General features: G+C 44.2%; 1 protein-coding gene across 8 annotated transcripts in view; it reads right to left on the bottom strand.

Annotated features, from left to right (window-relative positions):
- Positions 1–6,089: 6,089 nt before the first annotated feature.
- The window catches only part of LOC109904739 (protocadherin-19), an 80,087-nt gene continuing 63,806 nt past the window's right edge, over positions 6,090–22,370 (bottom strand). For all 8 annotated transcript variants that reach the window (XM_031790306.1, XM_020501892.2, XM_031790300.1 and 5 more), the window contains one exon: positions 6,090–8,775. In XM_031790306.1, coding sequence (XP_031646166.1) covers positions 8,192–8,775 — 584 coding nt within the window. In that variant the 3' untranslated portion in view covers positions 6,090–8,191. The remainder of the gene's footprint in view (positions 8,776–22,370) is intronic.

The following is a 22,370-nucleotide window of genomic DNA, read 5'->3' as shown; positions in this document are numbered from 1 at the left end:
CCTGTCAGGTGCAGAACGCTAAAAAGAAAACAACTACCCACAAAACACAGGTGGGAAAAAGCTACCTAAGTATCGATCCCAATCAGAGACAACTATAGACAGCTGTCCCTGATTGAGAACCCTACCCGGCCAAAACAAAGAAATGCAAAACAGAATGCCCACCCTGACCAAACCAAAACCAAAAGAGACATAAAAAGCTATCTAAGGTCAGGGCGTGACAGTGCGCATTTGTTTGTATCTGATCTTGAGGCGTGACAAATGCAGTAAATGAAATACCTCCCAATTTAAATGTTTAATTGTTAATATCCTCTAAAACAACATGGGGAATATGTTACTTTGAATTTAATCCCTGTTTTATTGCTGGACTATGGAACATGAATTGCATCATTCAAATCAAGAGTGTATCCCGAAGTTGTTGGGTTTATTTGATCCCCTCGCCACTCTCAAAGTCACCCTCTTAGTTTTGTAAGTTACACGTGACAACAGAGGGCCCTCCAAACGAGTTGGTTGGGGCGAGGGGCTGGTTTGTGATTCATCGCATTAGCTTTAGCTCTGTGATCATTTTTGTGTAATAGAATGGTTGCCAAAAAAGAGCGGGAACGTGGTGTTGTTTTTCTTTGTCCTTGATATGGACCAACATCTACTGTCCTTCTTTTGGTCATGGCTGAGTACCTTTTCTCCTGGTTGTGGTTGGTGGAGCTCCAGCTGAGATATGACTGGAGAATTAAATAAGAGATGTGGGATGGGAAGCGCCTGACGTTAAGCCGGAGCAACACCTCATTTGCATCCATTAGACTGAATGAGTTTGGCAATTGATAAGTAAGTGGAGAAAAAAGCACAGACCTTTGATATTTATGGACCCGACACCTCCCCATAACAACTTATGGTGCCACTGGTAGTGCACTGTTGACTGGCAACAGCTTGGGCCTTCAAGTCAGCTTGAATAGTGTATGCATTTCAATGGACTAAATGCCTCCATTGTCCAGAGCTTAAGACAAGCGTGAGGTCTACACCCATTTTTGTCTCTACAAAAGCATATATACTGTATTCATGATCCCTAATTCAGTCCATAATTCATGTGTCTGAACTGAGATCTGACGTTGCTTTAGTGGCAACTCAAGCCTTTGCTATTTGATGATGCTGGACTCTCTGGGCAGACATTTTGTTAGCTTCCAAATTAATCCCCCTGTGAAAGTGTTGTGGGGTTCCCTGAACTGGTCACATGGTCCCATAGGATCCAGTTAATAGGAATAGGGGGCCACAATAAGGCCTGTCCCTCTGCAGGAGAAGCAGCTGCAGGTTCCTTTTGAAAGAATGAGGTCGGTGCAGAAATGGAGATCGGTGGCCGTGATTGGGGAAGGGAGGAGGGGGTGGGGGCTAGCGCACTCAAAAGGACAGGCGACAAACTGTTTTGTATTGGAGGAATTCTGGGCTGTCGAAGGTGGTGCCCCCCTCTACAGTGCATGGCTGTGTCAGAATTAAATCATTTTAATTGTTCAATGATTTCCCCTCTCGCAATTTCGCTAAATGATAATTGAAACATTAATAGTACATTAATAGGACGTGTGTCCCGGTAACCTTTGATATAAATCTCTGCGCCGTAATGGGGGACAATTCACCCTGACCAATGGGAATCAGAAGTAATTAAATATGAGACAAGTGCCATTTGGGGATGGCTTAAATTACAAATACGGCTAACGATTTGCAAATACAGCTAATAAACTCGGGACTCGCTTGATAGAGAAGGGCACGGTTTTCACACAAGGCTGTGAGTCTGTGTGTGTGCTATTGTATTGTGCTGCATACTGTAGCTTATTTGTAATGGTAATGATATACGCTGAGTGTGCAAAATATTAGGAAAACCTGCTCTTTCCATGTGAAAGATGAATACAGGTGAATACAGGTGAAAGCTATGATCCCCCCCCAATAGGTCCACAGACGATGCATTTCGCCATCACACTGCACACTATACAAGAGGAATACCTACTGTATGTAAGAATGCTGTTCATTGACTCTAGCTCAGCATTCAGCACCATAATACCCTCCAATCTCATAATTAAGCTTGAGGCCCTGGGTCTCAACCCCACCCTGTGCAATTGGGTCCTGGACTTCCTGACGGGATGCCCCCCAGATTGTGAAGGTAGGACACAACATCTCCACTTCACTGACCCTCAACACTGGGACCCCACAAGGGTGCGTGCTCAGCCCCCTCCTCTACTCCCTGTTCACCCATGGTGGCGTGGCCATGCACACTTCCAACTCTATCATCAAGTTTGCAGAAGATACAACAGCAGTAGGCTTGATTACCAACAATTACGACACAGCCTACAGGGAAGAGGTGAGGGCTCTGAGTGGGGTGTCAGGAAAATAACCTCTCACTCAATGTCAACAAAACAAAGGAGATGATCGTGGACTTCAGGAAACAGCAGAGGGAGCACCCCCCTAACCACATCGACGGGACAGCAGTTGAGAAGGTGTAAAGTAATTTTTTTTATGTTTCTCGGCGTACACATCACTGACCATCTGAAATGGTCCACCCACACAGGTGGTGAAGAAGACGCAACAGCGCCTCTACAACCTCAGGAGCCTAAAGAAATTTGGCTTGTCACCTAAAACCCTAACAAACTTATACTGATGCCAAATTCAGAGTATCATGCCGGGCTGTATCACCACCTGGTATGGAAACTGCATTGCCTACAACCGCAGGGCTCTCCAGAGGGTGGTGGGGGTAAACTACAGCACCCCAGGACACCTACAGCACCTGATGTCACAGGAAGGCCAAAAAGATTGTCAAAGACAACAACCACCCAAGCCTCTGCCTGTTCACCCTACTAACATCCAGAAGGCGAGGTCAGTACAGGTGCATCAAAGCTGGGACGAGAGACAGAATCTGTTTTTCAATCTCAAAGCCATCAGACTGTTAAACAGCCATCACTAACACAGAGATGCTGTTGCCTACATCCAGATTGAAATCATTGGCCACTTTTATAAATGCAGCACTAGTCACTTTAATAATGCCTCTTAATAATGCTTGAATATTTTGCATTACATACTGTTCTGTCATTGCTCATCCATATATTTTTATATTCTCATTCCAGTCCTTTACTTAGATGTGTGTATTAGGTATCTGTTGTGGAATTGTTAGATATTGCTGTGCTGTTGAAACTAGAAGCACAAGCATTTCGCTACGTGCAATAACTTCTGCTAAGCATGTGTACAGTATGAGACCTTATTGATGCCACCTGTAAAATCCACTTCATTCAGTGTAGATGAAGGGGGGGACGACATGCTTAAAAATGATTTTTAAACCTTGAAACAATTGAGACATGGATTGTGTGTGTGTGTGCCATTCAGAGGGTGAATGGGCAAGACAAAATATTTATCTGCAAGGGGTATGGTAGTTGATGCCAGACACACTGGTTTGAGTGTGTCAAGAACTGCAAAGCTGCTGGGTTTTTAACACTCAGCAGGTTCCTGTGTGTATCAAGAATTGTCCACCACCCAAAAGACATCCAGCCAACTTGACACAACTGTGGGACGCCTTGGAGTTAACATGGGCCAGCATCTCTGCGGAACACTTTCAACACCATGCCCAGATGAATTGTGGCTGTTCTGAGGGCAAAATGGGGTGCAACTCAATATTAGGAAGGTGCTGCTAATGTTTTGTGCACTCAGTGAAGTTCATACTTTGACCTTAAAGACAATAGCTGCTAGCTCCTAGTTAAAGGTACTGTTATGGGATCCCAGGGTAGACCCTATTAGGCATTGAGTGTATACAGTATGTGTGTGCTACTGTATTGTGGTTTTAACTGGTTTGTAATGGCAATTATGACGATATGCACTGCCTTTGACCGTAGTTACAACCCTTTCCTGCAGTCAAATGACCAAAGTGCCCTCTAGTGGCCTCATGGGTGGAATGTTATTAATATTCTTCATTATTAATCCCCTTTTTTTACCACCCAAAATCCTGTGTTTCTGTGTCAAATGGTTTCGTTATTATTCAGTTTTCCGTGATGTATATAAAGTGTAGTATTGGAATGCAAACTCAAAATGGAACACATTTCAACTCTATATCTGACACATACATACAGGTGTCTTCTTTTTTAAGCCCATAATCTTGTGTGAGAGGTGTAGATTTGTTTAAGACTACCAATAAACACTCCGTTCGATCCTGATTGAGCCCACTGCAGTAAAAGTAAAACCTGGCTAGCTCCAGGTTAAAGACACACTCCAGCTATTTTTGAACTTTTCCTTTTGAAAAACAATATCCCATGTATGAACACAGTAATGTACACACACTTAAGGGTACAAAAATATGTTTTGAGCAAAATTGAGTTTCCTTAGACACAAGTCCCGAATGGCGCAGCGCTCGAAGGCACTGCATCTCAGTGCAATAGGCGTCACTACAGTCCTTGGTTCGATTCCAGGCTGTATCACACCCAGCGTAGTCCGGATTTGGCAGAAGTAGGCTGTCATTATAAATAAGAATTTGTTCTTAACTGACTTGCCTAGTTAATAAAAAATATTAAAAAATAAACTTCATTGAGTTGGCCTGATGGTACCCTCTGGTGTCATCAGCCTCCATGCTTGAGGAACAAAGAAGAAAGGCCTCCCACCCTGCTGTCAGAGGACACAAAAAATGTAGATGTTTTTTGTTAAGGAAATCGGTTGATGAATGAGCTGAAAAGGATACTGGAGTAGGACTGTAAATGTGAAGAACCCAGGGGTCTAAACAGTATTAGAACGGCATGAATCATCTAAATTAATGGGGGCAGGGCTACTGCTAGTGACGTAGGGGAGGAAAAGTTAGCTGGAGGAAACAAGATTCTCCTAATAGATTAATGGGACTGTAAGCGAGTACGTTTTAAACTACTTTCATGTTGCCTGTCTACCCTCTGGTCAAGCCAATGGCAAATTAATTAGAGAATATAAAAACGACCCCGCTCTCCACACTTATCTGCGAGGGCAGCTGTGTGGCATCAATTTTATCTCCATGCATTGGGGGTTCTCTTCTTTATCTTTTTTCTCCTCCTCCTCCTCCTCCTCCTCCTCCTCCTCCTCCTCCTCCTCCTCCTCCTCCTCCTCTTCCATTAAGCTGTAGTTGTAGAATGTCTCCTTGTCAACCTGCATTTTCTCATTTGGAGCATCAATCCATTACAACTCGCTCAAGGGAGTCATCTGGTGAAGTCATCAGGTGAAGAGTGGAAGCACCATTGAGTGAATATGTCAAGGATAGAGAAAGAGTAGGAGTGGTAGATGAGTGAGGTCCTGACATAGCTTTTCACTTATTTCATCGCTTCAGGCTCTTCAGTGCATCAAAGGCAACTAATCAATTAATAAGGTTTGTAAGGAGAAAATCCTGTCAAAAGGATATTATGTTGCTGGGTACGAATGTGCATTACTCACTCACCTAATGCAAAAGGAATGGCCACGCAAGGCTTCACATGCCTCAATGTCTGTTTCGTGACATCTAAGGAGAAGTTGGTGAATGTTAACTGCCTCTAAAATGGCATGGGTGACCCACTCCTGCAAATGAAAAGGGCTCTGCCATTAGAAATGGGCACTTTGGCTGGAGCAGTCCCAAAAGACTGCTTTGCAAGCTTGAGGTGTATCTACCGCCCGTCGCCCTATACTGGTGGGCCTTCCTCATTTATTTCCTCAAATGAGTCAATCAAAATATCAACAAACAAAAAAATGATGTCACAGAGCACTTATAACGAGAGCAGCACCTGCCTGAAATGCTTAATTGCGACTAGGGTGAGCCTGAACAGAAACTATGAATTTCCATCGTGATAGACATACTAGTCATCACTCTATGCACTGGCATGCCATTTTCAAGAAAGGCTTCCAGGCGATATTCAGATCACTTTATACATTTTAATGAATTATGGTAAGACAAAAGATAATTTAAAAAAATTGATAATTGCAATATGCTGGGATGCTGTCATGCTCATTAATTTACAACAATGCGCACACACTCTCGTATCATTTACAACACACATATTTCATTTGATGGTAATTTTGAGGAGTGTTATCAAAGACTACTTTCTCTCTCATACTATACATCCAGGAAAAACAAGGAAACAAAGTGGAGAACATTTAATAGTTTAATAATAAGCTGCTGTATACATTCAGTGATTATTCAGATTTTCATGATGCCAGAAGCCATGGGTGAGACCAGCAAAAAACATTCAGCTACAAGATCTATTTCGTTGTATGCAAATGCATCCTTTTTTCATTTACAATTTTCCATGTTGTACATAGGTTAACTGCAAAGCAACTGAAAACAGCATCGCTGATTTATAATACGCTTCTTCAAAGACCTTAATTTCCTCCAAACATACAATTCCAACAAATCTGTTTGGTTGTGATTGAAAGATTTGACTTGTTGTTCTTAATTATATTTTCAAACTCAATTCAAATGAGATGGTACCTGATGACACAACAGTTGAGCATCCTTCCTTCATCCTTAGTCTCTTACTTGAAGTGTCAACAGGGCTCTCACCAGTGCTGAGGTGAGGAATTTACGGAGGGGTACCTTCGTCCAAAAACAGACACACAGAAATAGTTGGAATCATCTCAATAGCTGAAAAAAAAACGATATTAAACCTCTTCATCTCACTTAAATAAATTAAGCAATCTTAAAGGTTTTGTTTGTGTCCTTTTTGGTTTATTTTGCTATCTCATTCTAAGCTCAACTGGCACACTACTGTTGCTGCTTTTTTTGTTTTTACATTTTCTATTTGCCCACACAGAAACTTCATGGCACGAGAACTGACCAATAAGAAACTCTTTACAACAAGGTAGACTGCAAGTCAACAGTTGCCAGGGGTAACACAGTAAACAAAAGAATCCAAGTTTAATGAAAATAAAATTATAATAATCATGATCAATAAAAAAGCTAAAATAAATGAATCAACAAAAGCCAGTTAATTTCAAGTTTAACTTACTGATAAAATAACTAAAATAACTACACAGCATTAAATATTCTCATTATACATTTTTAAATTATTTATAAAATATATTTTGGCATATGTTTTTTTATTTTTGTGTTTGTGTAACAAACGCTACTGTAGCTTCAGTTGAACACCAATGTTTATTATTATTTTTTACTCTTGAAACAAAACATTAAAGGGATTGTCACATAACAACAGGTTATTAAAAATGATACTAGTATACCCTATACAGAGTTTCACATAGCAAGACGTGAGTGACGATCCCTCTATTCTAGCCCCATAGTCAAAACTCAGAAAAAGTACAAGACCAGAGCACAAAGTTTCTAATTGTGCTCCACTGGCTACAATCAAGATTGGGCACAGGAGATTTCTAAAGCAATGTTTTTTTCCCCCTCTTCCAAACATCTCGGTCGTCCCGAGTCCCAGTGTTTGGTGTGCCTTGGCAGATAGCGAGTTCATTTAGCTCCATCAGTGATAAGCCATAAATACTGTTCCCTCCCTTCCATTCCTTTCTCCGTCTTTACTACTGAGCACTGTTCAAGACGCGCATGGAGGCAATTGTTCAAAAAAGATGTATGTCTGTCTGTTGCCATCTGTTGCACTGTGGTGAGCTCACTCTACAAAGGAAACAAGTTGATTTGACAGCCGAGCCAAACTGCAAACCAAAGAAGGCAATCTCAGTTAGTGATACAAAAAAGTTCAAAAGGCATAACTGTACTTTTATATCTGTCAGTGTAGGTGTCCAATCCACAAAAATCCGAACGGTGCCAGCCTCGGGCGGGGAAAGAGGCCGAATCCGGCCAAAGGGGCATGATTGGGCGAGTCACACAGTCAACAGTAACCTGCCTGTCCACTGGCTACAGACGGGGTGAGCAGCAAACAAACGGAAAAGCAAACAAGAAAAGTACTGCGACTACAACAAAGCCACATCCAAGGCCTTCACTTTTCTTGAGGAACACAACACAAAGCTCAGCATATTCCAGTACGGTTCCATATCTGGGCTGTGTCAGACCTGGACGTTAGGTACCGTATACTATGCTCAAGGTGTCCTTTCTTTCTTTCCTCGGCTTGAGTTTCTCCTGTGTACACACAGCTATGGCGTTGTGTGTGTATATATATATATATATATATATATATATATATATACGTGTTTGTTTATTTGTGTGTGTGTTTGTGTTTGTGTGTGTGTGTGTGTGTGTGTGTGTGTGTGTGTGTGTAGACTCCCCTGAGGCCCGTTAGAGCACAATGTCCTTCAGGCGCTTGCTGCTGGGAGACTCCTTCTCAAGATGGACGCTGTCGTGGAGGAGCGTGTTGATCTCCCGGACGGCCGGCTCGCTGTCCTTTCCCTCGGGCTGTCGCAGCATGCTGTGGTTGGCGATGCGCTCAGCGTCGCGACACTTGAGCGTGTTGTAGCCGGATGGCGCCTTGGCCAGCGGGCTTTTCAGGTGCACAGGGGAGGTGATGGGGCTGGCTGCCTCGCGCCCGTTGCCTGCCTCGCGCACGGCGCCGCCGTTGGCCTTGGGGCTGTATGCCTCCATCATTGTCCGCTTGTTGCCCTTTAGCTCGCCCCGCTCTGGGTCCTCTGGGCCGTCCTTGCCGAAGGTGGCAAAAGTCCGTTTGATGGTGCCGGTGCCACAGTCCTCGTAGTGGGGCACATCCACGGTGGTGGCCTCGATGGACAGGGCAATGACGTTATTACGTGGGTGGCCATGCTCAGGAGACTTGCCACGGGCTGGGCCGGGCACACGGGGCATCCAGCAGCGGTCCGAATGGCCCAGGATGCGACACTCGTCCTGGCAGTGGAAGCCTTCGCTTGAGTCTGCAGAGAGGGGGAAGAAGGGGGGGGAGAGGGAAATCATTAGGTTTGTCTGTTGAACTGGCCTATTTTCCAGCACTTTAACTCATTCACGATTTGCTTTCATGGATTTCACCATGGTTTGTTTATGGTACTTTCATCTTATTGAAAGGTGTCAGAAACGGGAAAAAAATGAAGAAAAGTTTGTGGCAGCCCCAGTTTATATTTTTCGTGGGTAATTTGCTTTCTCTTTCATGTATGGCGTTTCTGCCATCTACACAAGACTCTTCTCCTGCTGCCTTATCGTTGCTTCCAGACGACTCAAGATCTGCAAGTTTGAGGCACTTTAATGCGCCAATTAAAGGACGTATTATTAAATCAAAAGTCCATTTCCAGATCATCAGGTTTTCTATAGCAACACTTGATGAATGCCAGGGTTTAAAAAGTGCAATCAGATATTCCCACTAAGAGAGACAGCAGCCACGTTGCCATATTGTTGCCTAGTTCATCTAGCCCAGTCTCTGTCATCTGGCACCGAGTTATAAATATATGATGATGTTTAAATGCTGAAAATAATATTTGGCTGAGTCTGCATAACTACATATCCTTTGTGTCGAAGGGAAGGGCTTTCAAGACGATTTTTGTATCATTATAAAAACAATAAAAGAGCCAAGCGCTCTAGTTTTGAGCTGTCGTCCTCTTTTTCTGTCTTTTTGTTATCTAAGTGAAAATTGTCTGTCATTTTGACATTACCTTTCTTTTTTAAGATGTTTTTTTTTATCCATGTGCCAGTCGAGTGAGTTCTTGATGCTGAGGCCTTTTGAATCCATACATTCATTATTGGCCATCTGGACAGATAACCTAACAAGGGCACATGCAGGATGCCCTCGTGTTTACGAATACTATCAGAGTGTGAGCCTCTCACCAAATCACACACCCATCACAAAGCAGGCAAAGGATGGCTTTATACTGACATATTGAACGCAAGTGAAGAGCAAGTTCTGTTATGAGAATGAAAAGGATGTTTGTGGATATGTAGCATCTCACTACAATCGCACTCGTGAAAAAAGACTGAATAACATCTACAGTAGAGCTACCATGTTAATGCCCAAATATACACAGTCATTAATCTTAACCATTCAGTATGCCACTGCTGTGCCTCCGAGCTCTCTCTGTTGGCCTCGGCCTTGTAAAAGAAACTGACACGCAGATGTTCAGTGACCACGTTTCTAAGCCTCCCGATTGGTCCTCGCCTCCTAAGGGCAAGGGGCCCTCCTCCCACACGAGAGGCCCAAGGTGACAAGAAGGGATTGTGGGTAGAAATTGCAGCGCGCCACACATTTACATATCACCTATTTAAAATCACTAATTACTGTTTCCTTCCCCTCTTTTCTGCACTCTGAGGAACACCTCTGCTTTGGGCGATCAGATCGATATTTAAAGATTGCGTTCCAGGGGCAAGGCTGCCGGAACTGTCTCCCTCTTAAACTGTGATCCTATGAGATTGAAAGATGACTGAATGGCTGGCTAACTGGCTGGCTAGGTTCATGGGCCATTTAAACCATGCTATGGCTGATCTCAGTGGAGGATTAAGTGGGTTTGCTCAAGGCCAGGGACACGAGCTCAAGAGGCCAAGCGGGCAGCCATGACCATGGGTGACCGACGTCAATTCCATCATGAATGTTTCATGGAAGGGCTGTGCTGAAGGATTACCTTGAGCTTTGCAGTGTGCGTGTGTGGAGGGGTTTGTGTACCCTGACGCATATTGCCTGTGTCTGCAATATGCACACAGACACCACACACAGACACACCCTCTCTCCTTCCCTCTATTCACACGCTTGTCCATACACACTCCCGCCCACACACTCTGATGTGCACAGGGGAACATGGCGAAATTAAAATGGAATAGAAAATAAAGCTCTGGATCAACTCTGGTGACTCAAATTTTGTCTGTAATTACCAGGGCCTGTGAACACACACAAATCACCTAAAGTCAATGTTATCACCATGGAAATGAGTGGTTGAGCCATTATCCATACTGCTCTCTGTGGCAGAGACTGGCTGTAGAGCACCTGGCATATTGTACAATCCCAATCTCCTCTTCAGAACTTTTGCTCTCCTATGAGGATCTTCCTCCTTTTCCAGGGAAGCTAGATTTGACTGAAAGATCTCAGAACACAAAGAAGACCTATTTAAAGCCTATGCCTTATACTGAGCCATCCATGCAACATGCAGTGAATATACCCTTTCTCACCCACTTCCTTTAGGGGACCTCCGGAGAGAGAGAGCGGTTCTGAAAGCCTGAGCGCTATTAACGAAACTTTCACATCCTGACTCCGCTTAGAGGTTCACAACACAAGCAGATGTCATTCTCAACGGTTCCCCCCCCCCAAAGACGACAAAACAACATTGAAAATAAAGAAAAATGAAGATGTACGACGGGTCTTCGGTCGACCCTTGACAAAGCCAAATCTCTTGGGGTGGGGGGGGGGGGGGATCTAAAGAAGCTAAATCTAATGCTCACAAATGAAGCAATTAAATGCTCTTTATAGCCGGATCTGAAACGCCACAAGCTGAGAGGAAGAGCAAGAAGGAGGCACCCTCCTGCTGTGAATGCCTATTGAAAGTCATCAGGAAAATAAGCTTGCCAATCAGTTCCATGAAAAAAACTTAGAGTACAGACAGAGCCGTTCGTTCTATATCATTTCCTATCTAGGATTTAATACCTATTAATTACTGAGGGCACTCCGTCGGGAGTCGGAAGCTCGCCTGTGTTTTTCAGTCATTCCAGATTTGAAATAGAAATCGAGTTAAATGGAGAGAAGGGGGAAAAATAAATCACAACGATCCAAGTCCCTCAGTACTGCTGACAATTCAGAAATGTTGTGCCTTTAATTCAGCATTGGGGCGTCAACAGAATAGCAAAGGCTTTGGGGAGCACTTTAAATATGTATGCCCTTATAAACGTAACACATAGTGTAGGCGAAGAATACATATTGGCACTTCAAATGCAAAAGCCAAAATCTCCTGGTAGATATCGCCCGTGTTTTTACATAGAACAACATTGGTTTTACATCAGCATGAAGAAGGGAGCCCACCTGTTTCCCCCTCGCTCCTGCTTTCTCTGCTGTATTCGTTCACTTGGAGCTCCGCTTATTCTGCCACCTCACTTTCTGCCTCCTTCCTCATTCACAGGAATGTGCCAGAACCTTAGGTCACGGCAGATAGGAAGTCAGCGGGTAGCTCTTTGAGCCTCTCACAGCCATCCCTCAGTGTACCGTTGCTAGCAGACCTTTAATGATCCACCCTAGTTGATCACCTGGAGGTGCTATTTGTTTGTGGTTAGTGTAGCAAAAGTGAGAGAGTCGGCTAAATTAGCAAATGTTTGAGGATGAAATATATTAAGTATTTTATACTTATATTATATATAAGTATTTTGCTCATATGTAGAAAAGACTCTATCCCCATAACTCAGAGCTTGCGCCAGATATCTGTTGCCTTGTTTGGCAGGGTAATGTGCTTTCACTTGGAAAACAAACACTGTTTTCCCTCTAAAAAGTGCAACAAGAGAACCTCCAGGTAATCCTATAAAATGAGGGGGAAGAGGGCAGAGTAATGTCTTAACGAATAAGGCGGCTTTGACTAGAAAGCCAGGGGTGACTCGATGCAGGCCCAAATTCTGGAGACGACTCACACTCGGTTTCTATTGGGGGGCTTAATTGCAGCCATGGGGCTGTGAGATTCTCTGTATGACATCGTTCAGTCAGTTTGGGTTCTCTGAACTATGAACCCTAAGATTTTCAACTTTTCATTTATTTATTTTCATTTACTGCCCCAAAAGCGTTACTTTTCTACTGTAACTCTGTTTGTTGTTTCACCCCCATCCCCCGTCATCTTCGGTATTGGTCTATGTGTCCAATGGCTGAAACAATGAATTTACAGCTTGTTTGTGTGAGAAGAAAAAGTGATTGGCTCTGGGAGAACGAAAGACCAAACCGCTATGGCTGATATTCTGTTTTGTCTCTTTCACTTCGCTGCAAGAGAGGTGCTGCCTGTAGCTGACTGGTACGAAATCTGAGCAGTTATCCAGCCACTGACCCCTTTAACCTTTTACTGCAGTGGGCTAAATCAAGGTAACACAGAGTGATTCTTTGTAGTCTTAAACAAATCTACATTGAAACAAAGTATACACACACATGGTTATGGGCTTAAAGAAAAAGTCACCTGTACCATGTCAGATATAGAGTTAATGTATTCCATTTTGCATTTATATCCCAATATTACACTATATACATCACATAAGATTGAAATATGAGTAGACAAAGACATAGACATATTAATGATGAAATTGTGAAAAAAATATTGATAACATTTCACCCATGAGGCCAAAGAGGGTGCTTATGGTCATTGACTGCAGGAAAAGGCTACGGACAAGGCTGGTGGCAGGCCGCCTCTCCTCCTCCATGTCTGTCTGTCATCACTCCTCATGCACCACAACAAAGCCCACTCGTTGCTGCACTTGAGGTGCCAGTCCCTATCTGTGACAGTGGAATTTCTGTTGTGTAATTGCTCTCCATATTAATTTTCCATTCTACCAGCCAGAGACTAAATTACCAAGATTACATCTAATTTGTCCCACAGTCTCTCAATGCTCAACTGCTGATGCAGAAGCTCCCTCGGCAGAAAAATCTGAGAGAGACATTTCAGAAATGGGGAATTTAGTGTCTGTGTGGTTGCTTGGTGCTAGAGCTAAGTTGAATTCTCAGGCAACCCTGGGCTCTGCTGAAAACCTGGGTTGTGTATATTAGAAAGAAAGGGGACTGAAACAGGGAGGCACTACCTTTAACAATAATATATGCACATTTTCATTTTCCATTTACAAAATGTTTAAACCCTGTGCCCCAATGAACACAACCCTGATTAACTTGGTCATGGCTTACCCAGACATAGTGGGTCAGGGGCTTTACAGTCTGGTCATGCTTTAGCTAGCTCTAGGGCTAATGCTATTTGCCATCCACTATTACTGGGCTTGAGCGGGGCCTGCCAGTGAGGCAGCCTCCTCCACTACTACCCACCAGGGAGAGTCCAAGCGCTGCTGTCATCCCAGCCAGCCAATTCAGTCGGCCGGTGCCATTAATCAGCCGTGAGCCCTGGTTCCTGCGGGAGTGCAAGATGGAGTGTGATGGTCCTGTTTTTACAAACATTGGAGGGGCATCCTTACCGTGCCGTGCAAGCCCATCATTCTCCCAGCACCGCCACGGCAGCCGAGGCCTTTCCCTTCTCTCCATCCACTGCCTCCTACTCCCAACAGCATCTGGCTCACTCAACCCCCTTCCTCCTCCCAACCGTGAGTCTATCCCTCCTCCCCATCCCCTGTTCTCCCTCCCTCTTCCTTCCTCTCAACTTGTCTCTTGTCTTCCCTCGTCTTACATAAAGCACATCACTTTTATTAAATCTACCTCTTTTTTTGGTGTCGTTATCCGACCCCTCCAGACTTCCTTCTCCTCTCTTCCTCTCATCCTCTTTACCGTCAGTCAGATTATTAATTATGGAGGAAATTAGAGTCGCTGGGAAGCCGTGTTAAGACTGTCATACGGATGGGGAACTGAGAGAGCGGGGGGCCCTAAGCTGCCTCCATTTCGGAGCATTAGTACCAGTAAATTTATCAGGGAAGTGATTTGCTATCTAGTCCATCGAGCGGCCGGGTGTGTGTCTGACAGGCCAGTCTCTTCCGTGAAGGCCCCGGCTGTGTGATTAGTTGGCGGCTAACGTAAACTGACAGGTTATCTTATATCTCTGGTCAACACCACCAACCACTACCCTTACAGCCTGTTTATTTTACAAGTACCTCTTTCATTAATTCTTTTAAAAGCTAAACTATAAATCATGCTAAATTCCAGAGAACGTTCTCCTTCTCCTCCTCCCAAGTCTCTGTTTTACTGCCCCATCAACTCCTGGCGTGTGTGCATTCCATCGCAGGTTCCTCTTTTTTTAAAGAATGAATCTCCAAACTGGTGTTGACAAACAATGCAATGGCTTCTAAATTGGTACAAACACCATATGTTTAACAGCTGTGTAACTGCGATGGGGAGAAGAAAATATATATAATATTTTTTGCTATGCTGTTTTCATAAATCACTTTGACCAAAACGCTGCAGTAGGCAGCGATGACAAAGACAGAAGTGGCGAGCCAATGGACTGCTTTATATAGTGGTAACAAACATGAGCTGGTTGTCATTATGAAATACGCCCAAGTGGGCTGGCGGGACGTTTTTTCCAAGTGCCCTGGCAGGCGACTAATTCTATTTTGCTGGGAGGCACCTTTCCGCACCCTATCAAACAGTGGCTCTATATAGGAGATATAACCATCAATGGCAACTAGAGGTCACAGAAGCCTGGTTAAAGGTTCTAAAAATGCCATCACTGGCTCCAGGGGCTCAGCCTTTACTGGGAACATGGTGTAGGGAGATAGGGAATGCTCAGAGGGGCAGGTTTCAAAGTGATCATGACTGATCTTGTGTGAGCTACTGGGATGTAGGATGTAGGCAACTTGGATCACAGCGTAATAATTCCAGGGGTTGTAGGGGTCGGCTCACGCCCAAGGCTCTGATTTAACGACAGCCTGACACACACACACACACACACAGCCAGCTCAGGCCAACATATCAACAAGAGTAGGATCTGTACTGCATCCTAGGCGACCGGCTAATTAGATGAAGGATACCATTCTAGGGGTGATGCTCACCCTATTGGCAGACCCTCAAATTAACCTGGCTCATTGCAGGGCCACAACAACAACAGTGGCACGCACCCCCAGAACACTCAATCCCCATTTTCTCCACAGTCCCAATCCTTGACCTGCCATTGGCTCTCTCATTTCCTCTCTTTGTAATGGCATCTTTAAATACATTGTAACAAATGCTGCATTTCTGCTGTGTTTAAGCTTGACCGAGCTAGCGAGCTAATTTGCTTCTGCAAAAACCCTTGAGTCTGGGAAAGGGATCGAGGAGGGACAAACGCAGACAGTAAATTACATCTGTGATAGGGGGACAGGGACGAGCTGGGCTTTTGGGGTTGAGGGATGGAGAGGGGGGAGTAGGCAGAGGCAGGAAGACGCAAGTCCCTTCGAGGTAAGCAGGATATAATCATCGCTGAGGCTTTCTACCCATCTCCAGGGAAGCAGTCTTCACTAAGGAGTCCCTTATGGGACAGTTCTCAAATGAGTCTATTTGTGGAATTTGTAGAATCAGAGTTGGAGTCTGAGAATATTAGAAGAGTAGCAAGGGTAAAAGATGCTCTACCTTGCTTTAACAGCTGGGTGCTCTGCCATATATGACAATAAGGTTTCTTCAAAAAAGCCACCCCACTCTCACCCCAGTGCTACCATAAACCAACTTCCCTTACATTTTGTATTTTTTATTTCCAAGTGTGGTGTTTTATTTACTCAGGAAACCCAACACAATAGCTCAGTTCCCATCTGACCACGAACCCACCTGGACATCCGGCAGCCTGAGTTCAACAAATCAATGCGTCTTCCTCTAAACAGCTGGGCCCAGCATGCAGAGACATTGAATATACCAACATCGCTAGACTCCATGGCATTCCCTACATAGTGTAATACTTTTGACCAGAGCTCTATGGTTCTGTCTATGAGCCATGGTCAAACGTAGTGCACTAAATAGGGAATAGGGTGCGATTTGGCACTCAGGCCATCTCTGTCTCTACCCAGTGAGACTCGGCACTGCTTGAACAGAGGCCCCCTTACATAATTAATGTAATGTGCCTTCTCATTCAGTCATGTTCACTCTGTGTCTGCTGGGACTATGTGTTTTATATTCCGTTTTATCTCCCAGCAGAAATATCTCCCTCCCCCCTCTCTCTGTTCCCTCTTTCTTCCCTGTATCTCACTCTCTCACCCTTCCCTCTTTCTTTCCTGTTATTATTTCTTTCATTGTCCTCCATTTCTTTCCACGTCCCCTTTTCTTCATGCTCGCTTGAACAATCTATGGAAGTAGAACCATGTGGGTGAGGTTGGTTGTGCATGTAGGAACACAGTGAAGCAGGGGATGGCCCCCCTGGGGAGAGCCTAGCGGTCCAGTAGAAAGGCTTGATAAGAGGCCTGGCGCAGGTCACCGGAGCAACCCCTAGCCAAAGTAAAGTGCAGGTGACGCATAGAGGCTAATGTTGCACAGGGGCTTGTTGTGATTTTCTCCAGTCACAAAAATGCCATTTTTGTTTGGTGTCTGGAGGCCTGCTGTTTCTCTCAGAGGGTCTCCATTATTCACAGCTGAGAGGGCGCTGGCTGTGATGGCACTTAATAGCACTGAGTCCGAGCCCATCTCCACACCACTCTGTTTCTCTAGCCATTGCCTCTACGGCGGAGAGGGGATTGTCAGCAGTACAGCAATCCCAGAGAACTGCGGTGGGCTGGTATCACCCACAGCAGACAGAGTGGGTGAAGAAAAGAAAACCAGTGAAGTAAGAAAGAAAGAGGGAACCAATAGTTATGTATTTTCTCGACTATGGCATAAGGTAGAGGTTGGGGAGGAGGGGTGGGGGCTCCTTACTGGATGCTTTGTGTATCGTACATTGGGTACGGTTACATGCACACAATAAAACGATTATTGTGAAGACTCAGATTAATAAACTAGTTTGGTTTACATGCTTTGCAAGAAGATTTGCCTTAATAATCCTGTTTACATGGGCAGATCTAAAATCAGGCAACTTGATGGGACTCTGATAAATGCAGAAAATTGCCAATCAAAATAAACTTTCTACCACAGCGACCATGTTATTTTTGGGAAGACTAGTTTGATTCTCGGTTTGGACATATAATGTTTATTGTGAAACTATTTATATGATAAACACTTTACTCAAACAAAAGAGGGAAGCTCCTTCGGCTGGAACTGTGATTAAGGTGTTTACATGTCCAGGTGTTTTAATCGGTGTATGCTTACTTCGATTGTGACTTTACTCCGATTAAGCTAAACAGAGTAAGTTATTTACATGACTAATGCCATACTCCTCCTACTGCCATAATCAGTGTAATATTGAATTATTAGTGTGCATGTAAGCATACTCATTATGATTAAATGGCCTATATGTGGCAAAGAAGCATGCGCTTAGCTTGGCACGCTGCCACCCCCTATGCAAGTTAGAATGCCCCATTTAGGGATGGGGCCACACACACACATAACAAGGTTTGTTGCATGAGGGTGGGGTTAGGATAGGCCCATTCATATCCTCAAGGAAACCCATGTCATTAAACTCATAATCGTGTGTGGTGGGATATTAAATTAGACGTCACCTGTGAGTGCTGAATGATATCAGTGTCATCTGAGACTTATTAAGTTGTTTAAGATCTTTTTGTGATGCTAATGAGAGCCAAACTAGGAGAAGGTGTCCGTACCAAATGGCACCATATTCTCTACATAGCGCTCTACTTTTGACCAGAGCCCTATATGGGCATTGGTCAAAAGTAGTGCACTATATGGGCAATAGGGTGCCATTTGAGACGCAGCCAGGGAAACACAGGATTCCCATTATGGTCATGTGGTCATGTGTGTCAGTCTTCTCCAGGCCATATTAATAAGGGGCTTAAGTCCCCTATATACGGCGGCTCTTGTTCATTGTCTGGGGTATGGCGATCAGTCTCTCTGCTGTCTATGTGCAGTCTGGCTCTGAGATTTAATGGGGAATGCATGAGAACAGGACGGTGCATCATAAAAAAAGCAATTTTGTGGGTTTCCTGTCTGCCATTAAACTTAACAGCCAACCTCTCCCATTACTTTTTATCCTCCTTTTTTAAAGGGGTGGAAGGGTGGAAGACGAGTAAGGGCTGAAAAATCATAATTGGCTCACCAAGGAGAATTAACTGATTAAATGGAATGTCTTCCTTTCCAAGGGATAACTATTTGATTGGCATACCTTGAATATTCTTGGGATTTTTGTTTTCTTAGTTCTCGTGGAGGAATGGAGGTTGCGTGCATTCAGAGTGGACAAAGGGATCTTGATTGGAGAGAGGGAGGCATGTGAAAATGATGGTCTGGGCTGTGTGTGTGTGGTGGAGGTGGAGTCATCAGTTTCAGCAGGCCACTAGTTTATCAGTTGCGGCCAGAGGCCTTCTGGCAAGGTTGGGGAGGTGAGGGGGGTTACAGGTGTCCACAGGCCATTTTCTGATCCCCTCCCTCTGTCTGTCCCTTTAATCTTTCATCAATAGCTATTAATCTGCTATTCACCCCAGCTGGCCAACAGGCTTGCTATAGCTGCGGTCATTCTGTACCAAGGGACAGTCCCTCCCAACTCCCTCTACCTACATTTTTTCATTCTGTTTAAACTGGGTGAATTTAATTTAAATACTGTGAGCTTATCCGGCCGAGGTCATCATTGGGACTTCAGACACTAATCAATGAGGCTAAGAGGGAGAAAAGAGGTTTGTTTCAGTTTCCTCAACCTGTGGCCCCTACAAAGGAGATAAGCGAAAACACCACCTGCTATTATGCATGTTTTATAGGTGGGTTGGCTGGACTGGTGTGCTAGTATTTCTTCATTGAAAAATGGGGTCTGCTTTCCAAATGATTGAATGTTTAAAGAATAAATAATTTGCTGCTGAATATACATAAAGCAGAGTGAGAGATAAAGGAAATGCCAGCTGCCCAGGGTAGTAACCTTTTGTAACCACCGTAATTACCATAGAAGGAGAAGGAAGTGGCTTCTACAACAAATTCCATATATTTTAAATACACTAAGTGTACAAAACAATAAGAACACCTTCCTAATAATTAGATAAACAGAAAAGCCTCAATTTGTCAGGGCATGGACTCTACAAGGTGTCGAAAGCATTCCACAGGGATGCTGGATGATTTTGACGCCAATGCTTCCCACAGTTGAGTCAAGTTGGACCATTCTTGATACACACGGGAAGCACAAGAGAAGGTGAGACTGAGGGATATCTCACACGGAGGAGGAGAAAAGCTTTCTCCTATCTGTCAGGAAGTGTGAGACCCAGTTAAAAGCAGAGATGCACACATTGCAGCAGTGGAGAGATGTGCCTCTCTCTCGCTCCCTCTCCCTCTTTTCTCTTCTCCTCCCCTGCTGCAGTGATAAATGTCTCTTTGTAGCCCTGCAGTTCTCTGTCCAGAATACAATGTACTTGTCAGTAGACAGCTCATTTTCTCTCCCTTAAACAGAGCACAGTATATGCTTAATCTTTCCCTTTGGTGTAGGCAGGAAATAAAACTAACGCCTATTGCCAAGGACTGGAATGCCCAGAAAATCTAACCCCATTCATTGCGTGTGTGTGCGCATGTGCATGTGTGGTGTGCGCATGTAAGTGTGTATGTATCCGTGCGTAAGCATATTATGGGCTTGCCTGTATGCACACATGAGTGTGTGCATGCATGTCTGTGTGAGAGAGTAGCATATTAAATCAGTGTTGCGACTGCATGGCTGTTCATATCTTTGTGCCTCTATAGCCTATTGAGACGTTCCGACTGTAGTACTGTAAAGTATTCCTACATGGGAGTCTACAGTGTAGCAAATAGAGTTGATTAGAGCTGGCTCATTGCAGGCTAGCTGCCAGGCTTGGCCCGGTCTAGACCGAGCGCATACAGGCTCGTGTCTGATACCCAGGGATCCCTGTAATACGAGGCCCAGCTTTGCTTTGGCAGCAACGCACGCACATACACACGCATACGCAAGCAAGCATACACACACACACAGCCTCTCCCAGAGATATTTGTCCTGTCCTGCTCAGTTATTGCCACACACACAGCCCCTCCCAGAGATATTTGCCCTGTCTGCTCGGTTATTGCCACACACACAGCCACTCCCAGAGATATCTGTCCTGTCTGCTCAGTTATTGCCACACACACAGCCTCTCCCAGAGATATCTGTCCTGTCTGCTCAGTTATTGCCACACACACAGCCGCTCCCAGAGATGTTTGTCCTGTCTGCTCAGTTATTGCCACACACACAGCCTCTCCCAGAGATATTTTCCCTGTCTGCTCAGTTATTGCCACACACACAGCCTCTCCCAGAGATATCTGTCCTGTCTGCTCAGTTATTGCCACACACACAGCCTCTCCCAGAGATATCTGTCCTGTCTGCTCAGTTATTGCCACACACACAGCCTCTCCCAGAGATATCTGTCCTGTCTGCTCAGTTATTGCCACACACACACAGCCTCTCCCAGAGATATCTGTCCTGTCTGCTCAGTTATTGCCACACACACAGCCTCTCCCAGAGATATCTGTCCTGTCTGCTCAGTTATTGCCACACACACACAGCCTCTCCCAGAGATATCTGTCCTGTCTGCTCAGTTATTGCCACACACACAGGTCCCACTATTATAGTTCCAAATCATCCTCAATTCAAAAATAAAATGCTCTCAGAGTGTCATTCTAAGATTAAGATTATATGGAATTTCAATCAAGCCAATATACACTGAGTGTACAAAACATTAACCTCTTCATCCTACCCCCCACTTTTTCGAACATTCTGTTAAAAATCGCATAACATTTCAGCGCCCTGCTACTCATGCCAGGAATATAGTATATGCATATGATTAGTATGTGTGGATAGAAAACACTCAGACGTTTATAAAACTGGTGTTACGGCTTTCTAGGTGTGGTGAAGGAGAGTCGGACCAAACTGCAGCGTGTCGATTGCGATCCATATTTATTCAAACAAACGTAAACAATGAATAAACACTACAAAAACAATAAACGTAACGAAAACCGAAACAGCCTATCTGGTGCAAACTAACAAAGAGTACACATAGGACACTAAGGACAATCACCCACGACAGACTCAAAGAATATGGCTGCCTAAATATGGTTCCCAATCAGAGACAACGATAAGCACCTGCCTCTGATTGAGAACCACTCCAGACAGCCATAGACTTTGCTAGATAACCCACTAAGCAACAATCCCAATACCACCACCAAAACCCCAAGACAAACACACCACAATTACAAAAACCCCATGCCACACCATGGCCTGACCAAATACACAAAGATAAACACAAAATACTTTGACCAGGGCGTGACAACTGGTTAAATCACGGCTGTGACTATAACAGAACGTGCGTTTCATCGAAAAGTGCAGGAAAATCTGATCACTGAAAATGGGAAAATATATCCATGCGCCACTTGAACCCATTGTTAAACGTGAACCACATTAAATGGAGCCGAGGTTGCAGTACCTACAGCTTCCACACGATGTCAACAGTCTTGTCATTTGCCTACGAATTGTTTCTTGGTCAAACGGACACGAGGCAGCACATTTCTTCCGGTCTCCGACCGGATATTTTGGTGGAGATTTACCCGGACATTATTTCCAGAGGTACAGCTATAGAATATACATCGCCTTGTGATCAATTTGATCGCTTATTAACGTTTACTAATACCTAAAGTTGCATTACAAAGGTATTTCGAAGTGTTTTGTGAAAGTTTATCGTCAACTTTTTTAATTAAAAAAAATGACGTTACGTTATAAAACGCAATTTTTTCCTTGATCACACAGTCTTCATAGATCAATATCTAGGCTATATATGGACCGATTTAATCGAAAAAAAGACCCAATAGTGATGTTTATGGGACATCTAGGAGTGCCAACAA

The sequence above is a fragment of the Oncorhynchus kisutch genome, linkage group LG15, assembly GCF_002021735.2.
Source record: "Oncorhynchus kisutch isolate 150728-3 linkage group LG15, Okis_V2, whole genome shotgun sequence".
Lineage (NCBI taxonomy): Eukaryota > Metazoa > Chordata > Actinopteri > Salmoniformes > Salmonidae > Oncorhynchus > Oncorhynchus kisutch.
The sequence above is the reverse complement of the archived record's forward strand: the minus strand, read 5'-3'. Positions and strand labels throughout refer to the sequence as shown.